Source organism: Centroberyx affinis, unplaced genomic scaffold, assembly GCF_046629955.1.
Source record: "Centroberyx affinis isolate AG114_WGS23_722 - 3 ecotype Tasmania unplaced genomic scaffold, CSIRO-AGI_Caff_v1 ptg000522l_1, whole genome shotgun sequence".
NCBI lineage: Eukaryota > Metazoa > Chordata > Actinopteri > Beryciformes > Berycidae > Centroberyx > Centroberyx affinis.
In genome coordinates, this window is record NW_027279171.1 from 192,247 (window position 1) to 214,395 (window position 22,149).

General features: G+C 42.6%; 3 protein-coding genes across 5 annotated transcripts; 2 read left to right on the forward strand and 1 right to left on the reverse strand.

Annotated features, from left to right (window-relative positions):
- Positions 1 to 1,146: 1,146 nt before the first annotated feature.
- Positions 1,147 to 5,327, forward strand: fmoda (fibromodulin a). Its single transcript, XM_071517815.1, has 6 exons — positions 1,147 to 1,196; positions 2,007 to 2,401; positions 2,689 to 2,811; positions 2,911 to 3,051; positions 3,177 to 3,444; positions 4,150 to 5,327. The coding sequence occupies exons 2-6, from the start codon at positions 2,036 to 2,038 to the stop codon at positions 4,299 to 4,301; spliced, it is 1,050 nt and encodes a 349-aa protein (XP_071373916.1). The 5' UTR covers positions 1,147 to 1,196; positions 2,007 to 2,035; the 3' UTR covers positions 4,302 to 5,327.
- Positions 5,328 to 9,730: 4,403 nt separating this feature from the next.
- Positions 9,731 to 16,260, forward strand: slc6a14 (solute carrier family 6 member 14). 3 transcript variants are annotated; one of them, XM_071517818.1, is made up of 15 exons: positions 9,731 to 9,840; positions 10,932 to 11,076; positions 11,207 to 11,338; positions 12,049 to 12,210; positions 12,557 to 12,671; positions 12,795 to 12,927; positions 13,456 to 13,596; positions 13,714 to 13,849; positions 14,147 to 14,239; positions 14,333 to 14,458; positions 14,652 to 14,770; positions 14,864 to 14,963; positions 15,097 to 15,206; positions 15,345 to 15,512; positions 15,733 to 16,260. In XM_071517818.1, exons 1-15 carry the CDS (start codon positions 9,775 to 9,777, stop codon positions 15,886 to 15,888), a joined length of 1,902 nt encoding a protein of 633 aa, XP_071373919.1. In that variant the 5' UTR covers positions 9,731 to 9,774; the 3' UTR covers positions 15,889 to 16,260. The 3 variants fall into 3 exon arrangements, with proteins under 3 accessions (XP_071373919.1, XP_071373920.1, XP_071373918.1); XM_071517819.1 differs by having other exon boundaries at positions 12,049 to 12,209; positions 12,586 to 12,671; XM_071517817.1 differs by having other exon boundaries at positions 9,769 to 9,840; positions 10,929 to 11,076.
- Positions 16,261 to 16,451: 191 nt separating this feature from the next.
- On the reverse strand, positions 16,452 to 19,540 carry LOC139642778 (acidic mammalian chitinase-like). The gene is made up of 11 exons (XM_071517792.1): positions 19,507 to 19,540; positions 19,310 to 19,339; positions 19,007 to 19,208; positions 18,670 to 18,726; positions 18,415 to 18,580; positions 18,033 to 18,157; positions 17,716 to 17,839; positions 17,373 to 17,555; positions 17,136 to 17,255; positions 16,897 to 17,035; positions 16,452 to 16,803 (listed from the first exon to the last, which is right to left on the reverse strand). Exons 1-11 carry the CDS (start codon positions 19,529 to 19,531, stop codon positions 16,526 to 16,528), a joined length of 1,449 nt encoding a protein of 482 aa, XP_071373893.1. The 5' UTR covers positions 19,532 to 19,540; the 3' UTR covers positions 16,452 to 16,525.
- Between the last annotated feature and the right edge of the window lie 2,609 nt (positions 19,541 to 22,149).

A 22,149-nucleotide genomic window follows, 5' to 3' on the forward strand; every position in this document is an offset into this window, starting at 1 on the left:
CAGACAGACAACATAAGAGGATTCTGTGGACCGCGACAGATGTTTTCATTTAACCCTTTACAACATGTTTGGTTGTTGGAGAGGAATGGAGAGAGTTGGATCCTCTGGGCTCCATACGCTCCTTACGCTTTGGCACAGGGATCTGGACACACTAAGTGGTTTGAAGAACTGTTTAATACTGTGTCAGTTTTTGTTATATGTTATCAATCTATATATCTAAATAACCTTTAAATAAATGTTATTAACTTACTGTAAAAAATAGATAAAAAAAATACTACTACTAGATCAGATTTAAAGCCTGGATCGCCCTTCATGCAGTTCCCAGAGCAGGAGAAACGTTTTTCCTGGGAAATTGCCAACACTTGTCTGTGTAATCAAATGTGTGGGGCAAGGCACCTGAATCTACCCAGACCTTATATGACGAGGCACAATAACATTCAGTTGCACTTGCATCATATCAACCGGTCACACTCACTCTCTCTTACTCTCTCACACACACTTATAACAATCTCTTGATTGCATTCCCTCCAGTCCAGGAGATTGAGGCTGATAACATGGACATTCTGCAACAACCGTGCTTCTGCGGATTGTATTGCATTGTTCATTATTCATCGGAGCCACAGTGTACATGTACTTATTTGTTACACTGGCCCGGACTTGCCATTTGCACTTTTGGCAGAGGCAGGCCACTTCAAATAAATGCATCTAGATGTGAAAGAAACATATTTACCCTTTGTGATCCAAAACCAAACAAAGGGCTGAGAGGAAACGATGAGGCGCAAAGGTCTAAGCATTGTGGAGGAATAGTGGGGTCCAACTGAGAGGGGAAACACATCTGAGGATTTGAATGTGCTGCACACAGATGGGAACAATCCCTCACAGCCACCCCACCTCACAGCACTCACTTTGGTGGAGAAAGGGGCTCCATAATGGGTCAGGGTGGGAGTGTGTGAACTGTGCCTGAACGGACAGAATGGGGTGCAGGAGGGAGGTTAGAGGGGGTGGAAGGAACAAACTCATGCAGAGGACAGAAAGAGGGGCTGAGGGGGAAGAAGGGTGGAGAGGGGGATGGCAAAACGGAAGGCGAGCAGGGAGGGGAGGGAGAGGTTTTTACAAAGTCTGTGGCAGAGTCCCTTTCAGTCCTGAACAAGCTCTTAGAGAGAGAGGGGACAAGGAGGGCCAGTCTCTCTGATCAGGTAGGGGTGTGTGTGTGTGTGTGTGTGTGTGTGTGTGTGTGTGTGTGTGTGTGTGTGTGTGTGTGTGTGCGTGTGCGTGTATAGGTGTGTGTGTAGGTGTGTGTGCTTGTGTCTGTGTATCTGCCTGTCTGTCTGTTTGTCTGTCAATAGACGGTGTTAGTGTTGTTGTTGCTATGAAACCATATAGGAACAGAGGACAAATGTTTTTGTTTAACTTTTTTCTCCTGCAAATCAAAGCATAGTTATTGAATATTTCCCTGTACAGTGTGGGTCTGGCAGCAGTGAGAACCATTTACAAAGCTGACATTCATGGCTATGTTTTTCTTTTTTTTATGTTTCCTCTCCGGATTCCCTGTGGATTAAGACCCCTAAGAATGTGCCTCTCTGCAGTAGCACTACCAAATTGGCTGGTTATACAACCACAGTATGATGACACTGAAGTTGGTTTTGTTGTTAGAAAAAATACCAACATGTATTCTGAAAGTGTGAATCTGTAAAAATAAGAGACTTTTTAACAAGGTCTACTTCTTTATCTTTTTGTCGAAGATCCAACTAATTTATTTTTGCTAATCCTGTAGTACTACAGTATGCAGGAGAGGAACAGGCTCTTAAAAAAAATCTTGCTGAATACCCGCTACAGCCGCTACAGCCAATAGTACTCTTGTAATGAAAGAATCATTTTCTTCATTTGTGAACTGCTATAAAACTCATGTTTTTAATTAAACATAATAAAACGTGTAATTTAACGTCTCTCCCTCTCTCTCTCTCTCTCTCTCTCTCTCTCTCTCTCTCTCTCTCCCCCTCTGGTAGATTACAGCGAGTCCTGTGTGACTGTGACCATGCGTGTGGTGTGTGTGTTCCTGTTGGCTGCCCTGCTTCCCTCGTCTCTCTCCCATAGACAGGACCCCTTCTCCTGGGTGTATGGCCTGCGGGCGCAGGGCTACCAGTCAGGCTCCCTACAGGCGGACACCACAGGAGGGGATTGTCCAGCCGAGTGTGACTGTCCCCCCACCTTCCCTGTCGCCATGTACTGCGATGGGCGGGGGCTGACCGCCATGCCGACCATTCCCTCCCGCATGAAGTACTTGTACCTGCAAAACAACGCCATCACAACTGTGCCTGACTCGTCTCTTGTGAACGCCACCGGTCTGGTGTGGCTCATGATGCACTACAACCAGCTGACATCTGATGGCATTGGCAAGAAGGTACATCTGGCCTCACTCAGAGCCATTGATTTGAACCTTCAGAAAATTATGCAGTGATACTTGTCTACACGGTCGACAGGTGGCCAACATTTGGCTTTGGGGTTGCGCAATTACAAAGGCAAAATTAATGGTTTAATTCCTGCATCTATATGTGACAAAAAGGTGGATTTCTATGCATCATGTGGTCCTCAGTAAAAACTTTTTCATGATAGTTTTAATCCCGGTAGAGCTGGCTTTGCTATGCTGTGCATATCAGTGAGTCATCCAGTCTTCATATCACTGTGTAGGCATTCCTGAAGATGCAGGGACTGGAGCGTTTATATCTGCAACACAACAATCTGACCCGCATTCCCCCTAACCTCCCTCGCTCTCTACGGGACCTGAGAATCAACCACAACATCATTGACACGGTAATGTTCGCACAGTTTCATATTCATGCAGAGCCCTTATCTTTTGGCTGTAGATCAATAGAGATATCAGACTGTGAAATGGTTTCCACTGTTGCCTAGGTAACACCTGCAGACCTAGAGGGAATGGATAACCTCACTATCCTGTATCTCCATGACAACGCTGTGACAGACATGGGCACATCACTGAAGGGATTGAAGTCCCTCACACTGCTGGATATCAGCGGCAACAAGTTGAAGAAGGTATTGTGTGTGTGTGTGTGTGTGTGTGTGTGTGTGTGTGTACATATGTCCCATCAAGTTGATGGAGTTAGCAAACCTCAGATGTATCCCATCCTCCCACACTCTCCTGTATTAACTGACTCCAGGTGCCAGCGGCTCTGCCTGAGCTTCTCCACCAGCTGTATCTGGAGTCCAACTCCATTGATTCTCTACCAGAGGGCTTCCTGGGCCATTTCACTCAGCTGCAGTACATCAGAATGGCCCACAACCAGCTGACGGACAAGGGCATCCCTCCCAACACCTTTAATGTGACCGGCCTGGTGGAGCTGGACCTGAGCTTCAACAAACTGGAGAGAATCCCCCCGGTCAGCACCACGCTAGAGCATCTCTATTTGCAAGCCAACCAGATCAAAGGTAATCCACGCACCACGTTTTGCATCTTGTTAAAAGGACATGTGTGTTTAACTTTTAGAAAATCTAATCAAAGTTATTTTGGATGGAATTACTGAGCATAAACTATGGACCTCTTCCAATAGCAGTGTTTTTGTTTCTAAATAATGTATAGGCCAGATGCTGAGTTGGCTAAGGAAATCTTAGTTTGTTCGTATCTTTGTTGAATGTATACTGGAGTGGTTTGAAAGAATGATCAATACACTTTTGCAGGTGTCAAGAAAGCCCTGCATGGGCCACACTCATACTATTACTGCTCTCTGCGCACAGAAATAATGTCCTCGGCAGCCATTTTGAATACTTGGGGTGGGAAACTCTACCTGGAACAGCCCAGCTACTGTATGTCTGTTGTGTACCAAGATGCACATCATACAAACATTTATCATGTCACAGATTCCCTACTGAAAAAACACATTAGAAACAAATGGGTCTCAAGAATCCAGAGGGATATAGGTTCACATTTTAATATATTTGGCCCATTATCACTTGCTACTAATTTGAGAATCTATCAGAAGTCCGCACTTATGAGTTGAAGTAACACTAGTTTTATATAAGGCAATCTTCTGGATAGAGTTTCCCATCCGAGTGTTCAAAATGGCAGCCGTGTGAAAAAGGTAAATTGTGAGCCTTTCTTATACAATACCTGTCACCTCCCTGTCTCTGCTGTAGAGTTCACTCTTGGGAGCTTCTGCAGCATCGTGGATGTGACCAACTTCTCCAAGCTGCGGACCCTGAGGCTGGACGGGAATGAGATCGGTCGGCAGGACGTTCCCTCTGACTCGGCCCTCTGCCTGCGCCTGGCTTCCACTATTGAGCTCTAACTGTCTGTACGTCACAGTCTGTGGCACACTGCCCACACACACAGCTCAGTGTGGGCTGCCCTCAGTGTGACAGCTTCATGTGTGACATTGTGTGCCTCCACCACAGCACAGTGGCACTGATATAGGCCTATTTTAATATCAGCAGCAAGGGGCAGCAGCTCTGTATATCACTTTGTTGCTGTTCTATCGTTCACACCACAGAGGGGAGTGAGGCACTTGGTTGTTTTTATAGCAGTGGTTTTCCAACCCTTTGAGAGGCTACCAGAGATTTCACACTGAGGACATTTTGTAGAAAACCTAAAAGAAGTAGATTTCTAAAGCTTGTTAAAGTGAACCCTTATCCATAAAGTACAGCATATAAGCTAGAAAATATACTTTATAAGCGATACATGATGTGTTTCAATGATGTGACCTGACCCTCCATGTCGTTTGTAGACAGTATTTTGACTCTGACTTTACATCTCTCTCTATCTATCTCTCTCTCTCTGTCTATCTTACTTTACCCTTTACCTCACTTCATCTGCTAAGTTGACGCTGACAGAACGTATCGTCTGAAATGTTTAATTTCAAATCACTAGCTGTTATAGTCATAGAATACTATAACATTAAGTATAGATAATACTATAGTATCTGCTGCATGAGAATATGTTTATCACATCTCTCTCTCTCTCTCTCACAATCATGTCCAAATGTTATAGCAGTTGGATGCATTGAGCCAATTATTCTATTTCTATGTGTTAAAAAATGCTGCGAGTGTTTGTTCCAACAGAGGATCCTCTTTTTGTGCACAAATACAGTGATGGCAATTTGCCCTAGAGAAAAAAAAATTGTTTTGTACCATGTGAAAACTGTCTCCATACTGTACTGTACTGAATCAGACACAAAGAGGGCTTTGGGTGTATGTGAATTATGATTTTTGATTTACACATTGCATGGATTGATCTCCAAACTGACAAAGGTTTTATATATAAATATATATATATGTTTACAAGCCTGTTTGCAAAATAAATAAAAATTCATTTTTTTAGAAAGACAAATGTACTTTTTGTTGTTCAAACGTACATCCGGTATGTGTTTTTATGTCTGTGTGTATGTGTGTGATATAGGAGCAATAAGGGGATTTTATGGACCAATTAAGACTGGGTTGAGGAGAAATACAGTACAGTTTGTGCAGTGAGGAATGCAGAGAGTCCCACTGAACAGGGAGTCATGGACCTGGAACAACGGGCGCAACAATGAAGCTTTGTTGGTAGTTAATTTGACCATCAATCAACCATCCTGTGGGTGAAGGCTGATAAATATCTATCACTGTTAAATACACACACACACACACACACACACACACACACACACTCATTCACCCCAGAAGTCAATGTAAATATTGAGGAATATGAGGAATTTTACAAGGAGACATGCGTTATACAAGACATTTACACACATTTACTCACATTTACATGCACACACACACACATTATATTACTATGCTTCACTGACTACATTCCTTCCCTAGCCCTTAACCCTCACCTTAACCCGCTCCACTGCATTCCTAAACTTGAGATAAGATGAAACTTTATGTATCCCTGTGTACAGAAATTTGTGTTTATACTTATTTCTATACATATATTATTTTATGCAGTAAAGCACTAAAATGGAATAGAAACAAGTGCGAGGTTGTATAAGCATATAAGGGTTTATTGGGATTAATTTACAGTTGTTACAGTTACTTACACTTGTCACTAACTCTAACCATATCAAGATGAGCTATTATGTCAGTGCTGATCCCTCTGTGTGTCAGCTGGCCAGTAATGAGCTGTTGATTGATGGGTTGAGCAGAGCAGTCAGGCAGCACAAGACTTACATTTCTCTCTGTGTGTCACTGGTTATGTCATCTGAGGTGGTTGTGGTCACAGCAGCACATGCTGTCATTAGAGCTAACGCACATGTGTGCTTACAGTGATTGTGTAGCGGTCAGACGTCATTGACTAAAATGGTTCAGAAGCCAGTAGGACAAAATTAAGTTTGTCAACATTTTAACCCTTATTTGACTACGCATGTTGAAAAAAATTATTGTACAAACAACCTGAGGAAGTAGCTGGGGGGGGAGGGGAGGGTTATGTGGGACTACAAACACACACACACACACACAATTGGGAGATGCTGTGTGTGTATGTGTGTGTGTGTGTGTGTGTGTGCTGGTGTGTTTTCAGTTGGCTCTTATTTACAAAAGAGCTTGTCAGTGTGCGTGTGAACAGCGATAATATTTGATTAAGCCTGAGGGCTCCTGGCATTTACTTCCCTCAGTGCGCTTCAAAGCAAACTTTTCAGAGCATAAAGTAGACTTGATAATGCTGATATACAATATCATAACTTTATATGGCTTTCACCTACTTCACAAAGACATTATTAGGTGAACAGGCACGTGCGTGTGTGTGAGTGTGTGTATGTGTGTGTATGTCCTACTCTGACCATAATGAGAGTTAAGCTATTGTGTTGAGCTGTTGATTGATGGGTTGAGCAGAACAGTCAGGCAGTACAAGACTTAGATTTCTCTCTCTCTGTGTCACTGGTCATGTCATCTGAGGTGGTTGTGGTCACAACAGCACATGCTGTCATTAGAGCTAACGCACATGTGCGCTTACAGAGATTGTTTAGCGGTCAGACGTCATTGACCAAAATGAGATCTGTTCAGCTGTCTTTATTTTTAACCAGTATTTAGCCAGTCGGGTTTACAGAGAGCACATCATCAGTTACAGCAATGGCCTTTGGGAGTAGATGTAGAGGAGAGCAGGTTACATACAGTCACATACCTGAGAGCTACGCCTGTAGCTGTCTCATATTGATCTGTTCCACTGGGGCAGACAGAGGTTCACTGCTTTGCTCAAGGGAACTTGGGCAGTAGTTGTTGAAGGAAGAGCATTTCTCATCCTACTACCACAAGATGTCTGCAACCAGTGTGATTATTCAGACCAGTGACCACCAGTCATCCCAATAAAACAATCCACCTATTACAATACACTGCTCACATCATATACACACAGACACATGCACACACACTTGTACCACACGATCATTAAGGTACCCAGCATTATATTGAACAGCTACCAATCTTATACACCTCACTGAAAGTCTACTTTACTCAGTATTCTCCATATTCATTATGACATTTCTCCTGAACTTTAAGAATCCACTCCTCTCACCCTACAGAGTGATACACAGATAAAAACAGCTAAAAAATATTTTCTGTATCTTGCTGCCCAGTTTATTAGGCCAATAATGACCACCAGTGCTGACTTCTTCCTCAACAGATTTCACATAACAATGACATCAATTCAGGATTCTTTCCAGGAAACATTTTATTATCAAGAAATAACTAGAGAATTAACTAGAGGGTGAGGCCTACCTCCTATTTTGTTTAATTGTCTATTGCATTATACATAGCCTGAAGAGCATACTCAAGCCAAATGAAAGGCATCATACATACTAAGTGATTCTGATTTACACTTTGATGATGATGATGATGATGATGATGATGATGGTGATGATGGTGATGTTGGTGATGGTGATGGTGATGGCGATGGTGATGATGATGATGATGATGATGGCGATGGTGATGGTGATGATGGTGATGATGTGGATCAGAAGCATAATAACTTTTTGTGGCACACCACTTGGATATATTTGTAACTAGATAACTAAAGCTTCCATGAAATATATGTGGTTTTGTTGCTTCAACATTGACTGGCCCTTTCAAAAAGAACTATAGTAATCCTAAAATAAATTTAAGAAGGATATTATACAGTAATCACAGCTACACTATCAGAGCCTGTAGGAATAATAGGAATATTACAGTGGTACCATAGGAGAAAAAAAAGATCACTGTAAACTTACTATTGAATTTCTCAGACACACTATAAGTCCCTATCGTAATACTGTTGAAATGTAATTTTGCTCTGGAGGCTGTTAGAGGTGACAAAATAGATAGTGGCTAACATCACCTTACACAGAAGGGGAAAAAATCCCTATTTCTGTCTTTGTTCCTGCCCAGTCTTCCCCATATTGGCAGATAATGAGACCATGGGACCTGCTGCTGACAGACATCTTCAGGGCCTTCGCTTATCTGCCTACACTGCAAAAAATATTCAACTTAAAAACAAGTTTCCTTGCTGCCTTGAGATTGCAAGTTGACTGAAATAGTACAGAAGAGTTGGTCCAAAGTTCATTAGTTGTTCTAATGCAGTAAAGCTCAATAAATATCTAGTCATGTTGACAAGTGTTTTTTAGTTGAATCCACTATGAACTGCATTGCAGTGTTATCTATTATTTGACTAGTGAGGAGGTTTTTAGTGTAGTGAAGTTCAGGTGTCACTAAATGATTATACAGTACAATATGCTGAGAAGTCACCAGCTGAATCTGCGCTAATTCAAACACAAGACATATCATACTTCTAAATTCTAAAATTTGTAGACCATTGAGGTACAGATTTATCTGGAAAGTAATTTTCATCATGGTTATCATTATTTCGATTTTTTTAAATCAGAAATATACATATGAACACCTAAAGCTTCTATCTTGCAACTTTATCCAAAGAAGAAGAAGGAAGGGTTTCTGGAGACTTAACTTAAATGCAGTGCATGCTGGGAAGAATGCTAATAAGCCAACAACATTTCTAACTGAACATTAAAGAGATAGTTCACCTCAGAATAAAACCTCTGTCAGTGGGCCTGTCTACTCACCCCCATGTCAGACGAAACTCAATTAAAGTTCATAGAACCACCGAACACACAGCAACATTACTTTGTTTTACTACGCACCAACAGCCGCACTCCTGCTGTGCAGGGCATCAAGAGAATTGTCAGTGAGGAAAATATAGGAGATAATGAGGCAAATTTGGTGTGCACTGTACAAACAAACAAACACCGTACAGACAAAACACTAATGGTGCACAGTGGAGAAATTTATTGACATTCAATGCATTTTTGAGCTGTAGAAAGATAGTTTGTGAGAAGGCAGAGATATGGAGGCTAACTCTCTGTGTGTTTGGTGGTCCTACAAACTTCACTACAAAGTTTTCACTGAGTTTGAGTAGGCTAGATAATTACTTAATTTTCATTTTGGGGTGAACTGTTCCTTTAATGAAACCAGTGAATGCCAGGTAAGATCATTCTTCCTTTCAACTCAGAATTGTATGTCACAAGACAACTCATGATTATAAGTTATAAAGCTTACCACTAGCAATTGTGAATTTAAACAGACAGACACTCACCGACTCAATGACTAAAGATGAGTTGGTTTTACTAAATTGCACTGTCAGTTTTTACAGTGTAGTGCAGGCAAGTCCACATGCAGATCAGTGAAGGCGATTGGCTGGAAACTAGCAGTTGTCTGTCGCTGGTGGGTAGGCTACGAGACTTTAAATAGACCTACCTGAGCAATTTGAATTGCTACCGTCCATCAGAAAGCAGGTGGACCAAAATGAAGAAATACGGCTGGAGCAATTTCAAGGATCTTGTTCTCAGAAAGTCCGCTGTTGTTGAACAGGTAGGAAGGCAGGGACACCTGTTTGATTGGACTTTCACTCATTAGCTGACCGTAGTAAATTATACCGCCGCATCTGGTGCTTGTATTTATCTTTATTATTCATCAAAAAAGCCAAAGCAAATACCACGATGTGGACTAAATAAAGTAGCCTACAGCACTTCACAGTTAAAGTCTTTCACTTAAGACTTTAACTGTTTGTCGCTATGTGCACGAATAAAATAGCTGACAGAAAACAAACTCAAACAATAGCCGACTCATGCATCCTCAAGGAAATCTCATTGTAGGGACTTAAAGTGCGTCTGTCTGTGGTACTCTCACAGTAGAGAGTGTACAGTGAGTTAATCGCACTTATCATTTTATTTCATATTGTAGGCTATATCGCTATAATATCATTCTAATGATTTATAGCCTACTTTCGCTTTGCTGTTTGTAAAGTATCTAAACCCTCTAAAATGTATCATAGAGCTACAATATTTATTTTTTGTAAAGGATAGGTGTAATCTTATAAATTCCAGTAACTATTCTTCATATTTGACATTTAATTCGAATAGCCTAGAATGAATTTAATGAAATACATGCGCCTGTCGGCGTCATGTGTCATGTGAGGGATGCTGCTGCCAGGGTTTCTTCCCCTCGGGACTGAACTGACTTTTCAAACTCCACCAAACTTATTAAAACTGCACACACAACCATGTGATCCAGGCCATGACACCAGTGTGACAGGTAGCTATCAGTCAGGGTATACAAGCATCAAAGACTATATAGCTCATCTTGGCAGTGGGTCTTCCTGCAGTCTCAATGCACAAGTCCTGTGAGTGCCAGCATGACTAACCACCACACTAATAATGGAGCTAATTCAAAATTATCCCAATGGAAAATGACTGTTATTCCAATGGAGACTTATGCTCTCTCTGTCATACTCAAGAGTGAGGTTATAATGGTTGTATACTTATTGTACTTTATGGTACTTTTACTATATCTTCGCATAGCATCCTTCTAAAAATGTATTATGGAATTGCTATAGTTATTTTTCTTAAATTAGACCAAGGATAATCTCTTACAACTTTTTACAACTCCGTTACACCAAGCAGGACTCGCATGTCGATGATGGAGATGAGAATACTGTGCGTGGGAACTGGACTAACAAGAGAGAGTACATTCTCTCTATGATTGGCTATGCTATTGGCCTGGGAAATATCTGGAGATTTCCATATTTGACCTATAAGAATGGAGGGGGTGAGTATCTGGCATCTAATCATCAGTGCTTTAGAATCATAGACTCAATAAAATCAATAAAAAACAGTAAATATCATGAACTCTTGCTTTTATCCCTATGCCACCCATCCCAATCCTTCATTTTGAGCAGGTGCCTTTCTCATCCCCTATTTTTTGATGTTGGTCTTGGGTGGTATTCCCCTTTTCTTCCTGGAAAGCTCCCTGGGTCAGTTCTGCAGCCAAGGCCCCATCAACACATGGAGAGCAGTGCCAATACTCCAGGGTAAGCCTGCCATTAAAGTTGCTGATTGTTCTGATTGGTCAACTGACTCAGATGTGCACTTTCAATAGCATTTCTCCACTTGTTTCTACATCATACAAGTGAGAAGTTATTCATATAAATATGAAAATAGGTTGTTTGCTATTTGGGGCGATAACTATGACTCCAGAGGGTTAACATGGGTCAAACACTCAATTGCATATTTTAATCACAGGTTGTAGCATTTCCAAAGGGTCAGTACCTTTGCTGTGGATTTTTCTGTCTTGATCAAATCTTGATATGCCTCTGAAAAGGTTTAGAACCACTTCCCTAGTGTTTGTAATCCTTTAATCTTGGCCAGTCTTTACTTTCTGATTCAGGATGAGAGAAGAAACCAAACAAACCATGACAATCTGATTCATTTATCTTGGCATGTTTGTACTGGAAGAAGGCCTTATCTTGCATACCTGCTTGTAAATAACTGTGAATACATATAAATTGATGGAACTTGCCCCAAAAGGGTGAACTTTATTTTAAACACTACTGTTTTTTGTTTTTTTGCTTTTTTTTACGCAAGTCACACTATGTAAATATAATGGCCATTATAGTGTGACTATATGGGAGTATACTGTAGATAAATATAGTGCGACTGTGCTCCATGTCCCAATCCTCTTCAGCCCATAGTCATGCAGTGCATTATACTCTCTCTGATATAACCTCTCTCTGTTCTCTAGGTGTTGGCTATTGCATGTTTATGGTGAATGCACTGCTTGCCATTTACTATAACGTCATCATCGCATACGGCCTGTACTACATGTTTGCTTCCTTCCAGTCTCCTCTGCCATGGACCAGCTGCTCCAGTTGGGCTGACAGTAACTGCAGCCTCACACCTATAGGTGCTTTTCAACTCTATCACATTTACTTAGGAAGAAGTGTTGATCAGCCTTAATCCCACTGCAGTTTACACCAATAACAAATGACATGTTTTGGTATGAATGAAAAAACATTGTACAGAGTATGCCATGAAGTACAGTTGAGCGCTGATATCTTCATCAGTATTGCAATGCTTTAGCACAGACCAGTGTATTCTGTAGAAATTAAAGCCCCCCAAATGGACCTTGGAACCATTTCAGGTCAAAGATAATATAAATCATGCTTTTTGGAAATGAATGCTTGTACACACTCATTGTATATACTGACATTTTCAGTCAATTCATTTACTGGCCATCTTTACCTCTCTAGTGAAGTGCAACTTATCTAGTCTGCCCGTGGCCAACTGGACTCAGGATAATGGCACTTGTCCTTCATCCAACATAATCTCGATTCCAGTACAGAGCCCCACCGAGCAATACTGGGAGTAAGAACCACACATGCATGCAAACAAGTGCAAATGCACACACACTTGGTACCCCTTTTACTGTACAGTCAGATCACTCACTCACTCACTCACTCACTCACTCCCCTCCCTCCCTCCCTCCAGTCGCGTGGTTCTGCAGCGATCCAGTGGTCTTGATGACACGGGGCCTGTAGTCTGGCACTTGGCCCTCTGTCTGCTGCTGTCCATGATCCTCGTTGCTGCAGCCCTCCTCAAAGGTGTCAAGTCGTCAGGCAAAGTAAGATCGCTTCCACTCCGGCTCCTTGTCCACATTTTGCCAAACTTGAGGCCCATGGGCAACATCAAGCCCACCACAAATTCAGCAGCCAATTTTCACAATTTTCTTGCAATACAAAGCGAGCAAGCTTCTCCCTCAGTGACATGCCAACAGAGGCTTTGTCCTCAGATACCATACACACAGCTGCAAGTATGCATTTCAGAATTCAGAAACATGAATTCTAAGCTTTTGTAGTGCTGAATTGGCGCTACTGGCTAATGGTGGCAGGTGAATGCATGGAGGAAAAGGTACAGGCACATGCATTGATGGTAATATGAACCACCATGAAAAACCATTTGATTCATAGCCCGGGAAAGATTTTTCCTACATTATCAACACTTAAACATCAAGCAGGGATGTAAGTAGTTGAAAATGTATAAAAGTTTTTTTTTTCTTGCGTAACATGTGTGACCAGTGCTGACTTAAGGCACTTCCCTTGCCCAGTGCATAACCAGATTTCCTCTGTTCAGTGTCTGTTTGTCTCCCCAGGTAGTGTATTTCACAGCCACATTCCCTTATGTGGTGATTGTGATCCTGCTGATCAGGGGTGTGACACTAGAGGGCGCCAGAGATGGGATAGAATTCTACATTGGTTCCCAATCCAATTTGACTAAACTGACTGAAGCAGAGGTAACAGCCTGATGTTCACCTTTTAACTTCAGCACAAACCACAAGAAACTGTAGCAAAGTTTGCAAAACTTGTCTCTTGATCACTGTCTTTTTAAAGCATGTAGGTGTGTGTTTTAGGTCTGGAAAGATGCAGCAACTCAGACCTTGTATTCCCTGTCCATCGGGTGGGGTGGAGTCACGACCCTGGCTTCCTATAACAAGTTCCACAATAATGTGTTCCACGACTCAGTTGTTGTGACCCTCACTAACGCTGGTAGGAAGGTTATTAATTTCTCAGTTATGAAATGTATATAAGAATGAATACCGTATGCCAGCATATTGCCCTCTGGGCTTTAATTGCAAAGCCACAATCACCTTTAGCTTTTAGTCTAGAGGTTGGAATAGTCAGCAGTGTTTTGCCTTAAAGGACATTTCCAGTGTGATTTGAGTTTTTGTACAATAGTACAATGGATTAGTCACGTGGATTCTTCACATAGAGTAATGTACAGATAATTAATGAATGATTTCATTAACATATATGTCTATTTGACTATTCTTCATCTCCTCCTAGGCACCAGTGTGTTTGCTGGCTTTGCCATCTTTTCTGTTTTGGGTCACATGGCTCACGTCTATGGAAAGCCTGTTGGGGAGGTCGCCCAGGAAGGTATACTATACTATATATACCTATTAGTACAAAAGTTCCTCCTTTTAGGCTGTTACATGTCTTCTGATATTCCAATTCCCCATCTTTGTGCAGGATTTGGCCTGGTATTCATTGTGTATCCAGATGCTCTGTCTAAGCTTCCCATCGCTCCTTTTTGGTCTATTATGTTCTTTTTCATGTTTTTCACCCTTGGTCTGGACTCTCAGTTTGCAGGAATAGGTGAGTTTATCAATTGCCAGTGACTATCCTATGATACCTAGTTAATTTGCATAATTCCTACCTTTTTTCATTGCACCCTTTTTCTACATCACTGTTTGATCATCTTTTTACTGTTTAGCCTGTGCTTGTTTTAGAGTTTGAGGTTTAATTGGCTCAGTGCTGTCTCCTGAAATCTCTCTCTTCTTGTCGTTAGAGATGATCTCCACCTGCCTGCTAGACGGCTTCCCTAAACTCTTCCAATCCAGACGCAGCTTAATCACTATAGTGACATGTGCCATCATCTTCCTCCTGGGCCTACCATGTGTCACAAGGGTAGGTCTGCTTAAAAGAGTAACTTCATGTTACTGTTGTCTGACATTATCGGCCTGCTTACCACTCGTGTGTGTGTGTGTGTGTGTGTGATAGGCAGGAATATACTGGGTGACTCTGATGGACCAGTTTGTTGCCAGCTGGCTGCTGCTAATTATTGTTTTTTTGGAGATCATTGGCCTCTGCTACATATATGGTAAATATGAGTGATCACAATTACCGAGATATGTGCGTATAAAAATGTCGGAGCAGACTCGCTCAACTTGAGGTGTGTGTGTGTGTGTGTGTGTGTGTGTGTGTACGTGTGCATTTTTTCGTGTGCTTCACAGGAGGGAACCGTTTCATTCAAGACATAGAGATGATGATTGGGAGTAAGAGCTTCTGTTTCTGGCTGTGGTGGAGAGCATGTTGGTTCTTCATCAGCCCCTGCCTCATCTTAGTGAGTACAACCTCAAACACTGTCTCCGTTTATTCATCTTTACATTCTGTGCAATGTTGTAGAAATGCAAGCTTCAGCACACCCTCTCTCTTCCTGCTCTCTGTGCAAACACATTGCCTCTGCTCTCCTGGTGTCTAGGTGATCCTGGTGTGGTCTCTGCTGACGTTTGAACCCCCCAACTATGGAGCAGTACAGTACCCTGCCTGGGGCTTGGCTCTGGGCTGGTGCATGGTTGCGTTCTGCCTTGTCTGGATCCCTGTCGTCGCTGTGTATAAACTGATGAGAGCGGAGGGAAACGCCTGGAAGGTGTGTGCTGTGTTGTATAATACAGGGCCCCAGAGGGTTGTGATGTCTGGGAAAGTGTTAACATGCCGAGAGGACCTGGGCGGATCAAAACGCTGCTCTACTTCGCCTGTGTGTTTTGTCACTTTTTAAAGTGCTGCTGCAATGTTACAGAAATTGTTTCTGTAAATGCCAAGAAATGATGCCCTGGAAAAAATCTGTACCTGTTACCTCCTTCCTACAGCGTCTGAAGTCGGTGTGCTGTCCCTCGGAGGATTGGCATCCCTTCCTGGAGGTCCATCGAGGAGAACGCTACTCAGAAGAACGCTGTCGCCGCAGGAAGGACAGCGTCAACCAGTCAGATGCTGATGTAAATGTTATCTCCAACTCATGGCTCTGATATATGTGTGTGTGTGTGTGTGTGTGTGTGTATGCACAGGTGTTTATTTGTATCTCCAACCTGTCATGTTTTTGTTTGTTTGTCTTACATTTTACATATTTTTTAAGTTTATGTCTTGGAAGACATTTTAGTATTTTATTAGTTGAAGCAGTGTGACCAGTGAACACATGTAGGTTAATGGAGTCAGGCGATTTATACTGCTGTGTCTCTTTGCACCCTCATCCTGCCACAATCTTTAATGTTTTATCTGCTGTGATTATTTCTGTTTTTAAGAATCATGTTGGCCTTTCAATATTATGTATACTGTTATTTTTCCTGCTGTTTTGGCTGTCTGTGCATTAACTATTGAGGAGGGGAATGATTGCTGTTGACTCCAAGTTTTTACTGCAATAAATAACTTCCTTCTGCTTCTCTGGTCTGTGGTGAAATGATTTTTACTGACTAGAAACATAAGTGATAGAGACAAAAACATCAGAGATCCCAAGTTGCTTTAAATGCCATATTTATTTATGTTAGATCAGAGAGATGTTACAGAGCTGATCTTTCATGGGCCTTTGTGGCATGGTCTTGTATTACACAACATTAGACCCAGCTCCTAACTTAAGAACAACAATTATGATGTTGGACCATGGATTCTTTAAGCCCAGTTGCAGCACTTGCAGCTGTTATCGAACACCAGGCCGGCGGCACAGTGCTGGACGTAGGTATTTCCCTGGCTGCACTCATAGAACTGGTTCTTGTTGGTGGGGTCTGGGAAGAGTCCGTTGCCCTTTCCAGCGCAGAAGCCAGATCCTCCGCTGGTGCCACCGCCGCTGGTGCCGCCACCGCTAGTGCCGCCGCCACTGGGATGGGGCTGGGGCTGAGCGTGCTGGGTTGGGGTGACTGGAGGCAGGGGGTCGACACGGGACTTACAGCCTGGGGGGGGAGAGAGCAAAGAGAACAGGAGTCAAGTGATGGAACTGTCGATATGTAGATCTCTAGTTTGTATGTGGTGTGTGTATGTGTTACCAGCTCCGGTTCCCAGGCCACTCTTGATGGTGTTGATCAGAGGGTATTTTCCCTGTCCGCAGAAAGTGCCACTGAAGTCATCGAGGTCCAGACTCCACACCATGGCTCCTCCAAAACCGCTCTTCTTCAGCCAGTCAATCTGTAGAGAGGCAGAGTGGTTAAAGTAGTGATAAGTAGCGCCTACAGCACAAAGGGCTGGCAACACATACAAATCTGAACAGTCAAATACAAGTTCGGACCTTGATCTGGAAGCTCTTGACGTTGTCGTATCCAACCCATGTCTGGCCCTTGAAGGCATAAGGCACATCCTGGGGAGCGTCCCAGGCCTGGGTGGCTCCCTGCTTCAGGAAGGTGCAGATCTGAGGGGAAGCAGGGATTTAAGAGATTTAGGGATCTACACAACACGAGTGAAAATGTCCTCTCTCTCTTTCATATACATACACACACATTGACACACTCAAAGAGGAAGTGGATACCTCATAGTAGGACCAGAAGCCAGCCTGACGGGTGAAGGGTCCAGCAGGTCCGGGTCCGTTGGCGGGAGCTCCGACAGCTGTGTTAGAGGAAGCCAGGCGGAAGGTGTGGCCATAGGTAGGGAAACCAACCAGCAGCTTCTCAGCTGGGGCACCATTGCTCTTCCAGTAATTCATAGCATAGTCCTATGGATGAGACAACACAGACCGGTGTGAGCAGCCATTCCTTACCTTCATTCATCCATGCATCCATTTCATGACATCATTTTCACTGTAATCCACAGCAGAGAGGAAGTTGTTGAAAATGTACAGAAATAAAAGGGAGAAAGATGGACCCCCTACTCACCACATTGAAGTAGATGAGGGCTCCCTGGTCAGCGGGTCCTTTGTACAGAGGGCTGTTCTCTCCGACAACGTGCTCCCAAGGACCGTTGAAGTCATAGGTCATCACATGGAAGTAGTCCAGCACACTGGCAAAACAACATCAGGATCACTGTTAAGTCGGGGCTGTGTTCTGCTCTAGTCTAAAGTGTTTGCTTGTGCTGTATGTGTATCTGTGTTTGATCCATCTGTGTAGGGGTGCAATTCATGCATGTGTGAGGGTATGTATATGAATGTGTGGGTGTGGGTGTGGATGTGGGTGTGTGTGCCCTATATACTAACGCTCCAATAGCGGCAATCTGGTATCCGGTCTCAATGGTTCCCTTTCCAGCAGAGACGGCAGCAGTCAGCATCAGACGAGGACGGTTGGTTTTCTTGCCCTCCTCAACAAAGGCGCTCATCAGCTCCTACAGAGAGATGGGCCAGGGGGAAAAGAGTTATGGGTACTGTACGGTTGCATGTTTTAAAAAAGACATATGAATCAATAATAGATATATACATGGAGAAGCTGGGAAAAACAGACTAGCAGGATGCACCCATGGTTAAGGTGTCTTTTGGCTATATATTCCACCACCCCAATGCAAACACATCCAAACCATCCATAGATTAGTGCTGGACCAAACCTAACCAGCTATGTTGTGTATTTTGTCACAGTCTGTCTGACCTGAACCAGGACGGTGTAGCGCTCCTTATCCTGAGGTGGGGAGCCACGAGAGCCGGGGTACTCCCAGTCGATATCCAGACCATCAAACTGGTACTGACGCAGGAACTTGATCACACTGTTGATGAAAGTCTGGCGATTGGCAGGACTGGACACCATGGCTGTGAACCTGGAGAGAGGGAGAGACAGTCAGAGTGCTTTTACCTGCGGATCAAGGTCCTGTTGCTGAGAATATTGATACTTATGCCCAATACTCACTTCTGAGTGCCGAAGTTCCATCCTCCAATGGCCAGCAGAGTCTTCAGTTTGCTGTTCCTGCAAGCAAAAAGCAAGTCCACTTTGACTTCTCACACTTTATTCTCTGTGTGTTCATGCATTTATGTGTTTTGATGTGTGTCTCTGCGTGTGCTGGAGTCACACCATCAGTCTATGAATTTGTGTTCCCCCTGCAGCACCTCTGTCAACAGCCAAAAGCTCTAGCCCACCCATCAGAAGAAACAAACACTGACTGCCGTAGAATACAAAGATGGCCTGCGATCGTGTGTGAGTGTGTTTCGTGTGCCTGCAAAGCTAGTGTGCATATGTGTGTACTAACTCGTTCTTCAGGGCCTGGAACTGTCCGTAGAGCTTCTCATCGTCCCACTCGTAGGTCTTGATCATGTTGCTGTCCATACCAGCAAAGGCGTAGATGAGGTGGTCACAGAGACATGGGTCCACGTTAGTGGGGAAATACTTGCCTGCTCCGGGACGGTACTGTCCCCAGTTAGTGAAATAACAGGAGAGGATGTAGGATGATCCTGGAAGATATGGTACAGTTAGGATTTGTTTGATTCTGTCACGCACTATGATATGTTCAAGTATATCACACCAGAACCGAGTGGACAAAGGAAGTAATTACCTAGCTGCACATGCAGCAGGAGAGCCAGTCCTGCAGAAAGAGGGAGAGAGAGTTGAATAAGAAGTTGATGAGAATTAGTCCTTAGAATTAGAGTTATGCATGTGAAATACACTGGTAGACAATTCTTTTGAATATAAGATGAGATTCAGAAACTAAATTAAAAAATTCCTAAGACAAGCAAGAAGCTTTCTACTTACCAACGCAGATGAGTAGTTTGCCCATGGTGCCTCTGTACAACAATCTGAAGGCCAGCAGGGTCTTATATACTCCTGGGTTCCTCTCCGTATCCGTAAATCTGTTTGATCTAGCATGACGACTCAGCAAAACTCAGCAATCTCACTCATTTGTTTGGTCAAGACCAGACTGTTCCATTGGTTTTGCTAAAAGTGCTGATAACCTCCAAGTGTCCTTTGATAATGATGTGATCTGCTGAAAACTGCTGAACACAAATCAAGGTTAAGGTTTTTGTTGGCTATACATTCCACCACATACTACTACACACTACTTTTGCATGTTTACAAACCCGACACTGCTTTATATTTCCATGAAGTGTTTCAGTATTGTATGGACTAGAGGTTAATGTCTCAGATTTCTACAGTTAATTGATTTTTAATGAGAGCTCCACATAATGTGAGTGAGAATCAGTAAAGATCAAAAAGTGCTTGGACAGCAAAATTTGGGATGCACAGGCAGTCTGCCAGTTAATTTATGTGGTTGATACTGATGTTTGCTCTGTTGTGGTTAAGTGCTCTGCTACCTGCCTTATCACCTTAAACATTGTTTAATATCACAATGCTGTTACTGTTGTCGTAGTCTGTGACCTAAAACGAACCGGCCTCTATGTCATTCGGCACTTTCAATGAAAAGCGTCTGTCCTTTCCTGTCCTTGGATGTCGATCAGCAGTTCGGCTTCTCCTGTCTTTCCACATCTCAGTGCTCTGAATGCAACAATCTGCACAGACACCGACTGATTGAAGTTTAATCTGTAACAGTCAAAGAGACCATTTAAGTGACTTTCATTTACTTGGCCTAAATTTTGTTTAGTTCCTGATCAACAATAGTTTAGTTCCTAATCAACTCGGTTTTTCACCACAGACTTTTCTGAGAACACCATCTCAAAATGTTATCAGTGGGAGAGGAGTAGAGGCAAAAGCTGGAGGGAGAAAATCCAGCTCAAAAGAAAAATTACTTTCAAGACTTTCCTAAAGCTAGAAAATGATCTGTGAGGCATTTGTGCAGCTACGTCATTGACAAATAACAGGCGGCCCACATTATAGACAGGGGACATTGTCAGGTTCAAAACTGTAAGTAGACCTACTACTCTTAAGTAGTATGAAATAGTATATTAGGTAAAAGTTTGAAAAAAAGTGGTTGTTTTATATAATGTCCATGTCCTCAGATTTGTCAGTGTGCCGGTCTTGATCACAGATTAGAATCTGGTTTCTTATTTGGAAAAGAGATGTTCATTTTCATGTTAAATTTGTTAAAAGGGAAAAAAAAAAAAAAAAAAAAAACGTTAAAAGTTGTTTTTCTCTTTTGATGTGGCTGCATTGAGGTTTGATTTATTTTGTTTGATTGACTTCATGTAGCTCTAATAATAATCTCTGAAACCAATTTAGGAGTACGCTGCAGGAGCACTATTTGAAGCCAATGTCTATAAAGCTGATCTCAGCTTGTCTAGCTTGTAATGAAAGCTATACTTAAGCCCATGTGATAAGATTATGCTTGGAAAAAACACACATAGCAGGGAATTAGTGAATACAAAAGGACTGTAAGATTAAAATGATCCCAATTATTCAGTTCCCTGCCATTTTTAAACCTGCTCACATAGATGGTATCTCCTCTCTGGTCTTTCAGGACATTTATAAGAAATGAGCTACAAAGAGGAGGAGAAGTAGAGGAAATGATTTGTCAGATGGAATGTTTATGGCTGCATACATCTTATGAGTTTAAGTGAGATTTTGATACAGGGTGTTTTTTAACTTTTATTTATCCAGGCAAGGTTGACTGAGCGCGCACGCATGCTCTTTTCCAGAAACACCTTGTTTCACATTCCCACATTACACACACTCACACCTGGGAGCTGCCCAGTACAGCCACAGTCTTCTGCTGGAGGCCGCTGAGCTGCTCCACTGGAGACGGAGGTTGGGTTCCCTCCTTAAAGGGCCAAAGGCACCTCATTAGCAGCAGAGGGAGGGGAGGGCGTTACTCATTTCCCCCTTTTTCCATCCTGTCCACGGATTCAAACTGGCAAACTTCCAGTTACAAGCCCGCTTCTGTAACTTCTAGGCTACTGGATTGTGGCTGTCTGGTGTGTAATGATGCATTATTCCTGATGTCTGTTGATATACTGTATCTTTCCACAGTGTGTATGTATTTATTGTTCCCTGACTGTGTGTTTTTTCTACCTTATGCTCCTATAGATTTTATAATTGGATACTGTTGCATCCTAGATGCAGAGAGACAGTAGATTTAAATCAATCTGTGGCAAAGCTTTTATTTAACACAGCAAAGCGCAACACCATTCAACCATTTTCTATACTGGTCAGCTCATCTCTCTCCAAGCGCACTACACACTCGACCCCCTCACATGACTGACCAATCACAGCTGACCATCTCATCAGAACTCATCCTCCATTGGATGCTATACTATCGTACCATAGACACCTGAACCTAAATGCCCTTTTGAATTATAGTAATACTATTTTTAAAGCATAACCGAATTCAATCAGTTCAATACACCACAGATACAAATATTTGTTGGTACATACTCTGGTATATTGCGTGCTATTACATATTGTCTGCTTTACATATACTGAAATAACCAATAGAAACCAAAG

Excerpts from the sequence above, each read along its gene's own strand:
- fmoda (XM_071517815.1), top strand. The coding sequence starts at position 2,036 with ATGCGTGTGGTGTGTGTGTTCCTGTTGGCTGCCCTGCTTCCCTCGTCT. Across the intron at positions 2,812-2,910 it reads ACCACAACATCATTGACACG|GTAACACCTGCAGACCTAGA; the intron begins GTAATGTTCGCA and ends ACTGTTGCCTAG. Across the intron at positions 3,445-4,149 it reads GCAAGCCAACCAGATCAAAG|AGTTCACTCTTGGGAGCTTC; the intron begins GTAATCCACGCA and ends TCTCTGCTGTAG.
- slc6a14 (XM_071517817.1), top strand. The coding sequence starts at position 9,775 with ATGAAGAAATACGGCTGGAGCAATTTCAAGGATCTTGTTCTCAGAAAG. Across the intron at positions 12,928-13,455 it reads GTGTCAAGTCGTCAGGCAAA|GTAGTGTATTTCACAGCCAC; the intron begins GTAAGATCGCTT and ends TTGTCTCCCCAG. Across the intron at positions 13,597-13,713 it reads CTAAACTGACTGAAGCAGAG|GTCTGGAAAGATGCAGCAAC; the intron begins GTAACAGCCTGA and ends TGTGTGTTTTAG.
- LOC139642778 (XM_071517792.1), bottom strand. The coding sequence starts at position 19,531 with ATGGGCAAACTACTCATCTGCGTTG. Across the intron at positions 17,556-17,715 it reads CCCTCATCTACTTCAATGTG|GACTATGCTATGAATTACTG; the intron begins GTGAGTAGGGGG and ends TCTCATCCATAG. Across the intron at positions 17,256-17,372 it reads GCTTCTGGTCCTACTATGAG|ATCTGCACCTTCCTGAAGCA; the intron begins GTATCCACTTCC and ends GCTTCCCCTCAG.